The 12,150-nt window shown below is 39.4% G+C and overlaps 1 protein-coding gene across 1 annotated transcript; it reads left to right on the forward strand.

Moving 5' to 3' along the window:
• Nucleotides 1–9,427: 9,427 nt before the first annotated feature.
• On the forward strand, nt 9,428–10,396 carry LOC112914981 (olfactory receptor 11H6-like). Its single transcript, XM_025992282.2, has one exon. The coding sequence runs from the start codon at nt 9,428–9,430 to the stop codon at nt 10,394–10,396; it is 969 nt and encodes a 322-aa protein (XP_025848067.2).
• The last annotated feature ends 1,754 nt before the right edge of the window (nt 10,397–12,150 follow it).

Consider the following 12,150-nt stretch of genomic DNA (forward strand, 5'->3'; position numbering starts at 1 on the left):
AGAATGAAACCAGACCACTTTTTTACACCATAGACAAAATAAACTCAAAATATATTAAAGACCTAAATGTGAGACCTAAAACTATAAAACTCCTAAAAGAAAACAGGCAGGCATTTCTTAGATATCAGCCATAGCAACATATTTAAGGATGTATCTCTGAGGCAAGGGAAACAAGGCAAAATAAATTATTGTGACTGCACCAAAACAAAAAGGAAACCATCTGGACTTTTGCACTGCAAAGGAAACCATCAGCAAAGCAAAAAGATATTTTTCAAATGATACATTCAATAAGGAATTAATATCCAAAACATAAAAAGAACTCACACAACTCATCATCAAAAAAATAAAATTTAAAAATGGAAATAAAACCTGAGTAGACATTTTTCCAAAGAAGACATACAGATAGCCAACAGACACATGAAATGATGCTCAACATCATTCATCATCAGGGAAATGCAAATCAAAACCAGAATTAGATTTCACCTTATAGCTGTCAGAATGGGTAAAATCAACATCAGAAGAAAATAACTAGTGTTGGTGAGGATGTGGAGAAAAAAGAACCCTCTTACACTGTTGTAGGAATGTAAATTACTATAGGCACATCAAAAATAGTATGTAGTTTCCTCAGAAAATTAATAATAGAAATACCAAATGATCAAATAATTCTGCCATTGGGTATTTATCCAAAGAAAATGAAAATGCAAATTCAAAAAGATATATGCACCTTTATGTTTACTGCAGCATTATTTATAATAGCCAAGGTATGGGAGCAACTTAAGTTGTCTATAAATGGACAAATGGATAAAGAAGATGTAATATATATGAAAATGAAGCATTATATAGCCATAAAAAAGGATTAAATCATACCATTTTTGATGACATAGATGGACCTAGAGGGTATTATGCTACCTAAAACAAGTCAGAATGAAAAAAAAAAAATACCATATGATTTAATTTACCTATGGAATTTTTTTTAAGCAAGCAAATCTGACTTTCAGATCCAGAGCTGATTTCTTCTCAGAATTTGAATCCAAATATCTCATCAGACCTGGTGTGCCTTGGATACTCCTAACTCAAGCAAAGACTTCCAGACCCAAAGGATATTTCCTCTTCATAATCAAAATGCCCTGTTTGGTTTTAGTTTAGCTTTATACTGGGATGTCCAAACTGGCATTAAAGCTCTGAGATATCCAAACCCAGGGCTTCACTGTATGAGCTCAGCTACATACTGATAGGTTGAATAAGACAAATGAGGCAGTGAGTTTACTGGAAATATCACAGAACCTATGGCACCAACTCTAGGAAGAAAACACAAAGAAATGGAACCAGAAAATGGAAAGAAAAGAGAGAAAAACATCATCATCATCATTAATAATGATGATGATGATGATGATGATGATGATTAAGAGTGACAGAAAAACATATGAGTTCAAGCTCACGTTTGAGGAATTTATCTGAAGTTTAAATATCTAGAAATTTTCAATTTTTTTCAGAATGGCTGTCTCTACTGGGGGAAGTGACATGTCAGAGAAGACTGGTTTCTAAGGTGAAATTCAAAAGAGAAAGTTGATTTGGAAGATTACATACTAATGGGATACAACATAAATATTACTAATAACAAAATATTTTTAAAAGACTGTACCAAATTTCACATACTGTATTTTTCCATTTATATAACATCCTTGAAATGACAAAATTCTAGAAATGGAGAACAGCTTAATGATTGCGCAGAGGTTAAGGAAATGGAGCCAGAAGGAAGTAAGTGTGGCCATACAAGGAAAACAAAAGATCCTTGTAGTGATGGAAAAGTTTTGTATCTTTCCTCTGTCAACGTCATTATCTTGTCCGTGATACAGTACTGTAGTTTTAGAAGATGTTACTATTGGGGAAAACTGGGTAAAGGGTACATGGATCTCCCTGTGTTTTTTCTTACAACTGCATATGAGGTTACAATTATCTCTAAATAAAGAGTTTTATTTTAAAAAAACAAATGAACACAGGGGGTTATAAAGTAAGCAAACCATAAATCAGACTCTTAACTATAGAGAACACCCTGAGGGTTGCTGGAGGGGGGGTGGGCAGGGGGATGGGTTAAATGGGTTAAGGAGGGCACCTGTGATGACTACTTGGTGTTGTATATAAGTGATAAATCACTAAATTCTATGACTAATATTCTACACCGTATGTTAACTGATTGTAATTTTTTTTAAGATTTTAGTTATTTATTCATGAGAGACAGGACTCAACCCCAGGACTGTGGGATCATGACCTGAGCCAATGGCAGATTACTCAACCCCTGAGCCACCCAGACGTCTCCAAGCTGGATTTAAACAAAAACTTGAAAAAGAAAAAAAAGAGGGAAAAATTCTCCAAGCAGTATAGTGGTATAGTGAACTGATAGTGGATAAGGCTGCCCTCTTGTATAGGTCAACATCTCTCTTGTTTCTCCTTTATCTTGTTAGTTCTTTAAGAAATACTTACTGCATAAATAAATAAATAAATAAATAAATAAATAAATAAATAAATATTGTACCAAAGAGTTTAGACATCCATCAGCAAAGTGACAAAGACCTCCTCATTGAGGGAGGAAGTTAAAAAGGAGTCTCCAGGTGCAACATGAAAGCACTAGTGGGTTGGAATGCCTGGGTGGTTCAGTGGTTGAGCATCTGCCCTTGGCTCAGGTCATGATCCCGGGATCCTGGGATCGAGTCCCATGTTGGGCTCCCTGCATGGAGCCTGCTTCTCCCTCTGCCTGTGTCTCTGCCTCTCTCTGTGTGTGTCTCTCATGAATAAATAAATAAAGTCTTTAAAAAAAAAAAAAGAAAGCATTAGTGGGTTGAAGATGCCCAGATACATCAGTGGTACTTCCAAAATTGAAAAGTTAGAGTATCCTTTAGTTAGCACCAGGAGAAAAAAGAGAAGTAAGGCTAGCAATTGATGCTACTCAGAAACATTTGCCCCGAGTTACTTTCTGCAGGGACTGCAGAACGCCGAACAGAGCTGATTGAGCTGTCTCCATTCTTGCTGCCTTGCTCAGCTTGGATTACGACATTCTGGCCTGTTCCTGCCACTTCATACTGGTGTGCTCAAAATGCCTAAAGCTTAGAGAAGAGGGAAGTCACCTAACACAAGCTACAGAATGTCTAACAGCAGAAGAAGACACCTGAAACTGGCCTGACTCCCAGCTTCCTATGAACCATGCCCAGGAAATCCACTGTACCTTACTGTGGGTGTAGGACAACCTCGTATCTGCTTCGGCAGTGAAGAATGAAAAGGCTATAAAGTGTTCCCCTTGCACACAGTTCCATGATGGAGCTTCTGCCAAAGTAGCTCATTACCCTGGAAGCTCTTTGTGGGCAATGACTGTTTTTGAATAAATCTTTGTTCACAGTGGGTACTCATTTTTCAATGAAATTCGTTGTACCAAGATAAACAGCAAGCTAAACCATAGAAAGCAGCTTCTGAACAACCTGGTCAAGTTAGTGTGTGAAGTAGAAATATTTTTAAAAGGAGCAAAAAAAATAATACTTTTTTAAAAGGTTTATTTGAGAGAGAGATTGCACATAAGCAAGTGGGGGGAAGGCAGGGAGAGAGAGAATCTTCAAGCAGACCGCCTACTGAGTGCAGAGCATGGTGACCCCATGACCCATGAGGTCATAACCTGAGCAGAAACTAAGAGGCAGAAAGCTAACTGCCTGAGCCACCCAGGTACCTCAGTAATAATAATGCTAATAGCAATCGTGCAGACTGGCGAAAAAGCGTAACAATGACCAAGGAAGAGCAACGGGCTTAAGCTATAGGCAGATTACATATAGTTTCTCAACACAGGCATCCTATTTGTGGAAAGGAAATAAACCAAGTTGAATTACAGCCAAATATAAACTCTTACCCTCTGTGGGTTTCTGTTTAATCATTTTAAGTGGTAAGACTGTCTTCAAAAGAAATCTTATGAGTATTATATATTAGATAATGCATGTGAAATCTGTTGACACAGTGATCAGCACATAGCAGGTATTAAAAACCATCATCCAAGCATGATATAAAGCTAGATGGAATGTTCATGTCCACTGGGACAGGAGGAAGATAATTTCATTATTTTTTAATAAATTTATTTTTTATTGGTGTTCAATTTGTCAACATATAGAATAACACCCAGTGCTCATCCCATCAAGTGCCCCCCTCCGTGCCCATCACCCAGTCACCCCCACCCCCCCCACCCACCTCCCCTTCCACCACCCCTAGTTCGTTTCCCAGAATTAGGAGTCTCATGGTCTGTCTCCCTTTCTGATATTTCCCACTCATTTTTTCTCCTTTCTCCTTTATTCCCTTTCACTATTTTTTATATTCTCCAAATGAATGAGACCATATAATGTTTGTCCTTCCCCGATTGACTTATTTCACTCAGCATAATACCCTCCAGTTCCATCCACGTCGAAGCAAATGGTGGGTATTTGTTGTTTCTAATGGCTGAGGAACATCCCACTGTATACACAGACCACAGCTTCTCTATCCATCATCTGTCGATGGACACCAAGGCTCCTTCCACAGTGTGGCTATTGTGGACATTGCTGCTGTGAACATTGGGGTGCAGGTGTCCCGGCGTTTCACTGCATCTGTATCTTTGGGGTAAATCCCCAGCAGTGCAATTGCTGGGTCTTAGGGCAGATCTATTTTTAACTCTTTGAGGAACCTCCACACAGTTTCCCAGAGTGGCTGCACCAGTTCACATTCCCACCAACAGTGTAAGAGGGTTCCCTTTTCTCTGCATCCTCTCCAACATTTGTGGTTTTCTGCCTTGTTAATTTTCCCCATTCTCACTGGTGTGAGGTGGGATCTCATTGTGGTTTTGATTTGTATTTCCCTGATGGCCAGTGATGTGGAGCATCTTCTCATGTGCTTGTTGGCCATGTCCATGTCTTCCTCTGTGAGATTTCTGTTCATGTCTTTTGCCCATTTCATGATTGGATTGTTTGTTTCTTTGCGGTTGAGTCTGATAAGTTCTTTATCGATCTTGGACACTAGCCCTTTATCTGACGTGTTATTTTTGAATATCTTCTCCCATCTGTAGGTTGTCTCTTAGTTTTGTGGACTGTATCTTTTGCTGTGCAAAAGCTTCTTATCTTGACGAAGTCCCAATAGTTCCATTTCTGCTTTTGTTTCTTTTGCCTTTGTGGATGAATCTTGCAAGGAGTTACTGTGGCCAAGATAATTTTAAAATATAAAGAGACATAGACTCCTTCAGGTTGAGGCTATAAGAGGAGGCCCTGAATGTTAAGTGAAACTCCGGGTTTTCCTACTCTCAGAGACTGACAGCTACCGGGCGGTGACAGGGGGAGTAGACACCAAATCTAAGAGCACTACAGTCAGTGGTAAAGCTGGGCAGAGAATGTCCACGACAGCCAAACTGTGGGGGAGCCACAGGGCCTTCCACAGATGAGTGGGCTGTGTACACAGTGGAATATGACCTACCTACCATGCGCTTCGACATAGATGGAACTGGAGGGTGTTATGCTGAGTGAAATAAGTCAATCAGAGAAAGACAATTACCATACAGTTTCACTCATGTGTGAAATATAAGAAATGGTGAAAGGGACCATAAGGGAAAGGAGGGAAACTGTGGGGGAAAATTAGAGAACGAGACAAACCATCAGAGACTCTTAACTCTGGGAAACAAAAGGTTACAGAAGGGGAGGTGGGGGTGGTTGGGGTGACTGGGTGAGGGGCACTGAGGGGGGGCACTTGATGGGATGAGCCCTGGGTGTTATATGTTGGCAAATTGAATTTAAATTAAATATTCCTTTAAAATATGGGCAGGGAAGTTTCTTCTAGTGGGTGTTTGGGGAGATACTCAGAATTTGGGGAATTGTTAAAGTGAACTGAAATGTCATTTGAAAAGCACATAGGAAGGAAAGGAAACTCCAGGAGCTTTGAGACAACTGGTGACATCCACTATGAGGCTGATTTTTTTTTCAAAGATTTTATTTATTTATTCATGAGAGACACGGAGAGAGAGAGGCAGAGACACCTGCAGAGGGAGAAGCAGGCTCCACGCAGGGAGCCCGACGTGGGACTCAGTCCCAGGTCCCCAGATCATGCCCTGAGCCAAAGGCAGATGCTCAACTGCTGAGCCCCCCAGGCATCCCGAGGCTGGTTTTTAAAATCCAGAACCATTCTGGAGATGTCAGGTGAGCAGCAAACCAGAAGAGCCATTATTAGGCGACAACCTTGTTAATGGATCAGGGAGGCCCTTCCACCTTTGAGCTCATCCCTGGAAGTAAAACACTCTTGGGGACTGATTGATGCACAGTGATTGTCCCTGCTGCTCCTGGGGGGAGGCCTCCAGGGACAATATGTGGCCAGAAAGAGATGCATATAAAATGAATGAAGGAAAGTCTACTCCTTTTTGTGTCACAGCTAAAGAGAATCCTTTGTGAGGTTGAAACTGTGAGAGAGCGCCACCCGGAATCCAAAATCCCAAATATGTCGGCCCTCTAAGAGGGTACAAGTGTGAGCCCCTCGAGCACTGCAGAAAAAAAAAAAAAACCTGTAATATTGCTACAGAAAAAAGGGCTGTGAACTTTCTTTTGTCCTTTTATCTATAAATTATTGTATATTTTAGAGAAAGTATACAAAATAATACATAATTTTATAACAAAGCCTTCATTCTTCCTTGCAGGGCATCTCAAATGTCTCTCCAGATTAGATTTAAGAAATTTCATCAGGAAAATTGGAGCTGCCACTTCCATTTCAAATTATCATCCAGATAAAAAGATGAGAGAAGGCAGCGGGCTTCATATCACTTCAGAGGAGATAAAATATTTGTAAGTAATGGATATCTATTTTCATTAGTTAAAATTAAGATTGAAGAACACCTATATTTGTGGTGAAAGGCAAAGTCAGCCTGTAGTCCCAGACAGATCCCACGATGACCCACGGCAGGAGAAAAGGACTTGGAACCATGAGGCGGGAGCAAAGGGCCTCTCAAAGGTGAAGTCTGCTCCTGAATTGAGAAAGGGAGGAGGGGCACTCACAGTTCAAGTTTTATTACAGATAGGATTTGAAAGAAAATCTGCTTCTTCTTTCTCTTTCTGGACACCTTCTTTCCTCTTCCTTCAAACTTTAACTAACAACCGCTCATTTAGGAGCCACCCTCACAACACCAAAGGCTTCTTCTCAAAGGCCCCCTTTTCTTCCCTTGATTTTGAGGTGATTTTATGCTGATTCTAACCAAAAGTGAAAGGGATATTTCTCATTCAAATAAAACCACCTGAAACACATCTTCTTTCCACTCTTGTTCTTATGACATTTCTTTGCCCTATTTATATGCAGTCTAACCTACCATCGTCAGTCTAACTATATAAGTAAAATTATGGTCCTACTGAAGAGTGTGGTGGTGCAATTATATACTTTAAATTACAAATATAGAAAATTTAGGTTGTCTGGTTCTGGGTTAGAGCATCATATCATCCCTTACTGTCACTGAATTTCCAGCCTACAGCTTCCTTCGGTAAGCTCACCACCTTGGAGTTCAGTTTATAGTTTTTCCCATTTCAGTTCACCTGTTTGTTGCCATATTTGCTCTCTGAAGAATCACAATAATCTTCTCATATTTGGCCTCCCTTTAGTATTTAGGGGAAAATATTAAACTGGAAGATGCCTGATGTAGCTCACATACCTGATGTAAACTATATATATAGCCTATGAAAAACATATAAATAATCTTTCCTATGGTACGTGGCTTTCCTGAGGCTAATCCTCCACATACACGAGTGTAAATTTGATATAAGCAAGTTGCATGTGAATCCACCGAATCAAAAACAATAATGAAATGCAGCTAATACACATACACACACACACACACACACACACACACACACACACACAGCTGACAGCCATGTAGAGAAAAAGGTTGGGTTTTAGTATCAACATCCTCAGAGGGACAATAAAATTCAATGCTACATTTAGAAATGTGAACGTGCTTGTTTGTTTTAAGTCTCTAGAACTAGAGAGGAGAGAGGAGGAAAATTTAATGAGATAATGAAAATTAAGTGACTGCCACCATAAATATTTAATACATGACAGTGGTTGTTGTTACACTTACTATTTTGGAAGTCAAATGTGTTTTAGAAGAAAGTGTCCAAAAGTGGGTTCATGTCATAAAAGGTACCAAGAATTAGGACACGGTGCAGGTCAAAGAAGAATGGAGGATTTAAGATAGTGATTTCCAGCTTTGATTAGTAGCCTTATTATTAAAGTCCTTCTTTATTAATTATAATAATAGGCACCTGGCTGAAAGGAGGGAAAGCTGTAATACATGCACCATACATTTTTGCAATTATCTGAGAAAAATAGGGTCCACAGTAACAAGGTTTATGGGAAAAGGTCTGAACTAATGTCCAAACACCAAAGTTTGGGGTGTTTCTTCCACCAAAAGTCAGCATGACCTTGGATTAGTCTGTGGTTTCAGTCTCAGCTTGATAATCCCTGAGACCCCTTCCGACACTAACATTCTAGACTGCTATATTTCATTTCTCCCATAGTTTTAGCGTTAAATATATGCTTTTGTTCCTTTTTTATTGTCTTTTTACATAAGATGATTCATCACTATGCAGGAATAAGATGAGGAGGCATCTGAGCTAAGAAACAGGTGTTCTTTCATTTGCCTCTGGCTTTTTTTCTATTTGAGAACCAGGATCTCCCAATAAAGGAGTGAAGCCAACAAAAGTCCTTTTCGTATCAAATTAGCTGTTGCTAAGCAAATAAAAGTTAAACACAAGGGTAAGAAGCTAATATATATGTTAACTAACTGGAATTAAAATAAAAACTTAAAAAGAAAAGCTAATAGGTCCTTGCTAGAGTGGAATCTGCAGCAGCGTCTTCAGCGCCTGGCCTCAGTAGCCAGAGTTACTCAGGACAGATCTCCTGACAATATTGTTACCAACGACGTAGTATGATGCTCTTTGACTTAGTTCGATTTCAGGTTATATTTAAGTTTTGATTTTTCTTAAAATCTCCCAAAATACTGTACAAAATTTTCTTTTCAGCAAGAAGAAATCAGGTATATAAATATATGAGTGTGTATTTTATGAAACTATGTGCCAAAAAAAAAAAGAATTAATTTAAATGCAAATGGAGAAAACAATCTGGACACAATGTTACCCAATGTTAGTGAAATCTATACTCTGAAAATGAAGGCTGGTTGAGTGGGGGCCGTGGGAGCATGCCAGGCTCTCCCAGAATCCTGATCTCATTGGGCTAAGCCAGATCCTGGGAAGGGAATTACTGAATTGAGAAGCACATAGGGCCTTTTCACAGAAGTGTATTGAAGGAGCTACAGGAATCAGAAGAAATAAAAATAACCTTAAAAGAGAGGGAAAATGATTAATATACTGATACTTCTTGCTCACTCCCTTCATAGAATAGGAGAATGAGTATCTCAGAAGCCAACAATATCTCTGGGTCTGTGAGTGAGTTCATTCTCCTGGGCTTCCCCTGCCGCAGGGAGCTCCAGGTCCTGCTCTTTGTCATCTTCTCCATCATCTACCTTCTGACTCTCATGGGGAACACATCCATCATCTGTGCCGTGGCGTCAAGCCGGAAACTCCACACGCCCATGTACATCCTGCTGGCCAACTTCTCTTTCCTGGAGATCTGCTATGTCAGTTCTGATGTGCCCAAGATGTTGGCCAACATCATCTCCCAGACCAAGAGCATCTCCTACGCCGGCTGCCTCCTCCAGTTCTATTTCTTCTTCTCCATGTGTGCCGCTGAGGGCTACTTTCTGTCTGCGATGTCCTTTGATCGGTTCCTTGCTATCTGTCGACCTCTACATTACCCCACCATCATGACTCACCATTTATGTGCCCGATTAGTGTTTTTCTGCTGGGTAGGTGGGTTTCTATCCATACTGATACCTGCAATTCTTATGTCCCAGGTGCCCTTCTGTGGCCCTAATATCATTGACCATTTTTTCTGTGACCTGGGACCACTGCTGGCTCTTTCCTGTGCTCCAGTTCCCAAAACTACTCTAACTTGTGCTACCGTAAGCTCCCTTATCATCTTCATCACTTTTCTCTACATCCTTGGATCCTATACCTTAGTTTTGCGAGCCGTACTTCGGGTCCCAGCTGGCTCAGGTAGGAACAAAGCTTTTTCTACATGTGCCTCACATTTCTTGGTGGTTTCCTTGTTCTATGGCTCAGTCATGGTGATGTATGTAAGTCCAGGCTCCAGGAGCCATCCTGGGACACAGAAATTTGTGACCTTGTTTTACTGCATGGCAACCCCTTTCTTTAATCCTCTGATCTACAGCCTTCGAAACAAAGATATGAAAGATGCACTCAAGAAAGTCCTGGGAGCATCATCAAAAGAAATTTCTAAAAATACAGAGAAATGATATAAAATGTCCTATTCTCTCCGGAATACCAAATTTCTCTCATTGAGAGAATAAAACTATCTTCTGAGCATGTCTGAGTATTTGATCCCTTACTCTCATGAAAGTGTGACTCGTTACACACATAGAACCCTCATCCTGTCTTGAAAGAAAACACCCACAGTCATAAAGGTCTACCGTGGAAAGTTCTGTAGAGTTTTCATTCATCAATGAGTCATCTCTCTGTTTTGGTCATTTTTTTGAAGTCTGAAAGCTGATGTAATCAGGTTGATATGTACAAAGCTAAGACTCATGCTACCATCTTGTATCTTGGCTTTTATCCTAATATTATTTTTTGTGTTTCAAATGTATCACTATTTTTTCCTTTCCAATTACAGATCTTTCTATAATGAAATATAGCATCTACTCACTGCACTAACGAAATTTCAATTGCTTTATTTATAGGATTGAGAATCCAGTATCTGTCGCTGAAAGAGTAGTGTTTTTTCACTTATGTTTACTACCAAGCATTGGTAAAGTGTTCAGGGTGTGCAGCAAATGAAAATGGGGAATAATATGGTGGCTTCTAACAGAAAATTCTTAGTCCAATTTTGAAGAGGATACATAGAAAGACATGCACAATTCACACATGCCAAATCATTAAGTATTCCTTACCCAGACCTGGGTTTCAGCACCTTCTAAGATTTTAGTAGAGGAACCAACCCACTTCTCTTCTTGCATCACTAGCCTCCGAATCAAAATCGGGGGTAGCTGTATCTCCTTGGTGGAACCAAGAGTACCTCCCTGTGCTGTACCTGCAAAAGAGGCTAGAAGAGCTAATACCTGGCAATAAAAAATCCAATTATGCAAAGATAAGCTCCAAGCCTCCTAATATTATGATTCTCCAAGCCATTAAAAAGGTTTGAGATACTAGGCAGCCAAAACAAAAGGAGAATGCCAACTACTACAACCCATTTATTTGGACTCACCATGATATCTCTGGGCCATGTTCCCTCTAGAAGTTACACAAGGTTCCCTCTAGAAGTTACACAAGAAGTTACCTTAACTAAATGATTCATATGTAATAGCAATGAATTAGAAGCAGGATGACAAGGGGGAAATAAACTTCCCTACGAGTAGGTGAAGGCTTGTCTAGCTCATGATGAGTCCTAGTGGATCATACTCCAATTCCGATAAGTTATTGCTGCATTATCTGCAATTCTAAGAAACAGAAGTTCAACTAAAGGGGGAAAAAATCATCCACCTTCTAGGAAAAACTCATTAGCTGCAGGGAAATGTAATGCTGCCCACTCATCTTTATTCCTCTTCTAAGAGTGAATAAGGAAGATCCTTCCACTTACTGTTTTATCTTGAGCCTGGGACAACAATTAACCAAATAAATAAGATCTTTATATGTAGGTTTTTCATAGTGTCTGAAGAAGATATTCATATTTTAAAATAAAATATTTAAAATTAAATATTTTTTGTTTTGGTCTAAATGTCATACACACAGAATTTTCAATAACCAGGGCTTGCTTAGCTACACTGAGATGAATAATATCCTATTTTCTCTACATGCTTTTTAAATACACTTTACAATGAATAAATTTTCATTGTAAAAGAGTAAAGAGTACAAAATAATGAAAATCTTCATATCTCCATACTTCCACACACCTGTCCCTTTAGCAATGTGTTCAGTTTGATAGGCATACTTCTAAACCTTTCTCTGTGCATTTATATTTAAAAATATAAATTCTGGATTTTGAATGACTATGTAA

Source organism: Vulpes vulpes, chromosome 10 (assembly GCF_048418805.1).
Source record: "Vulpes vulpes isolate BD-2025 chromosome 10, VulVul3, whole genome shotgun sequence".
NCBI lineage: Eukaryota > Metazoa > Chordata > Mammalia > Carnivora > Canidae > Vulpes > Vulpes vulpes.

Coding starts and splice junctions, on each gene's coding strand:
- LOC112914981 (XM_025992282.2), top strand. CDS start 9,428: ATGAGTATCTCAGAAGCCAACAATATCTCTGGGTCTGTGAGTGAGTTC.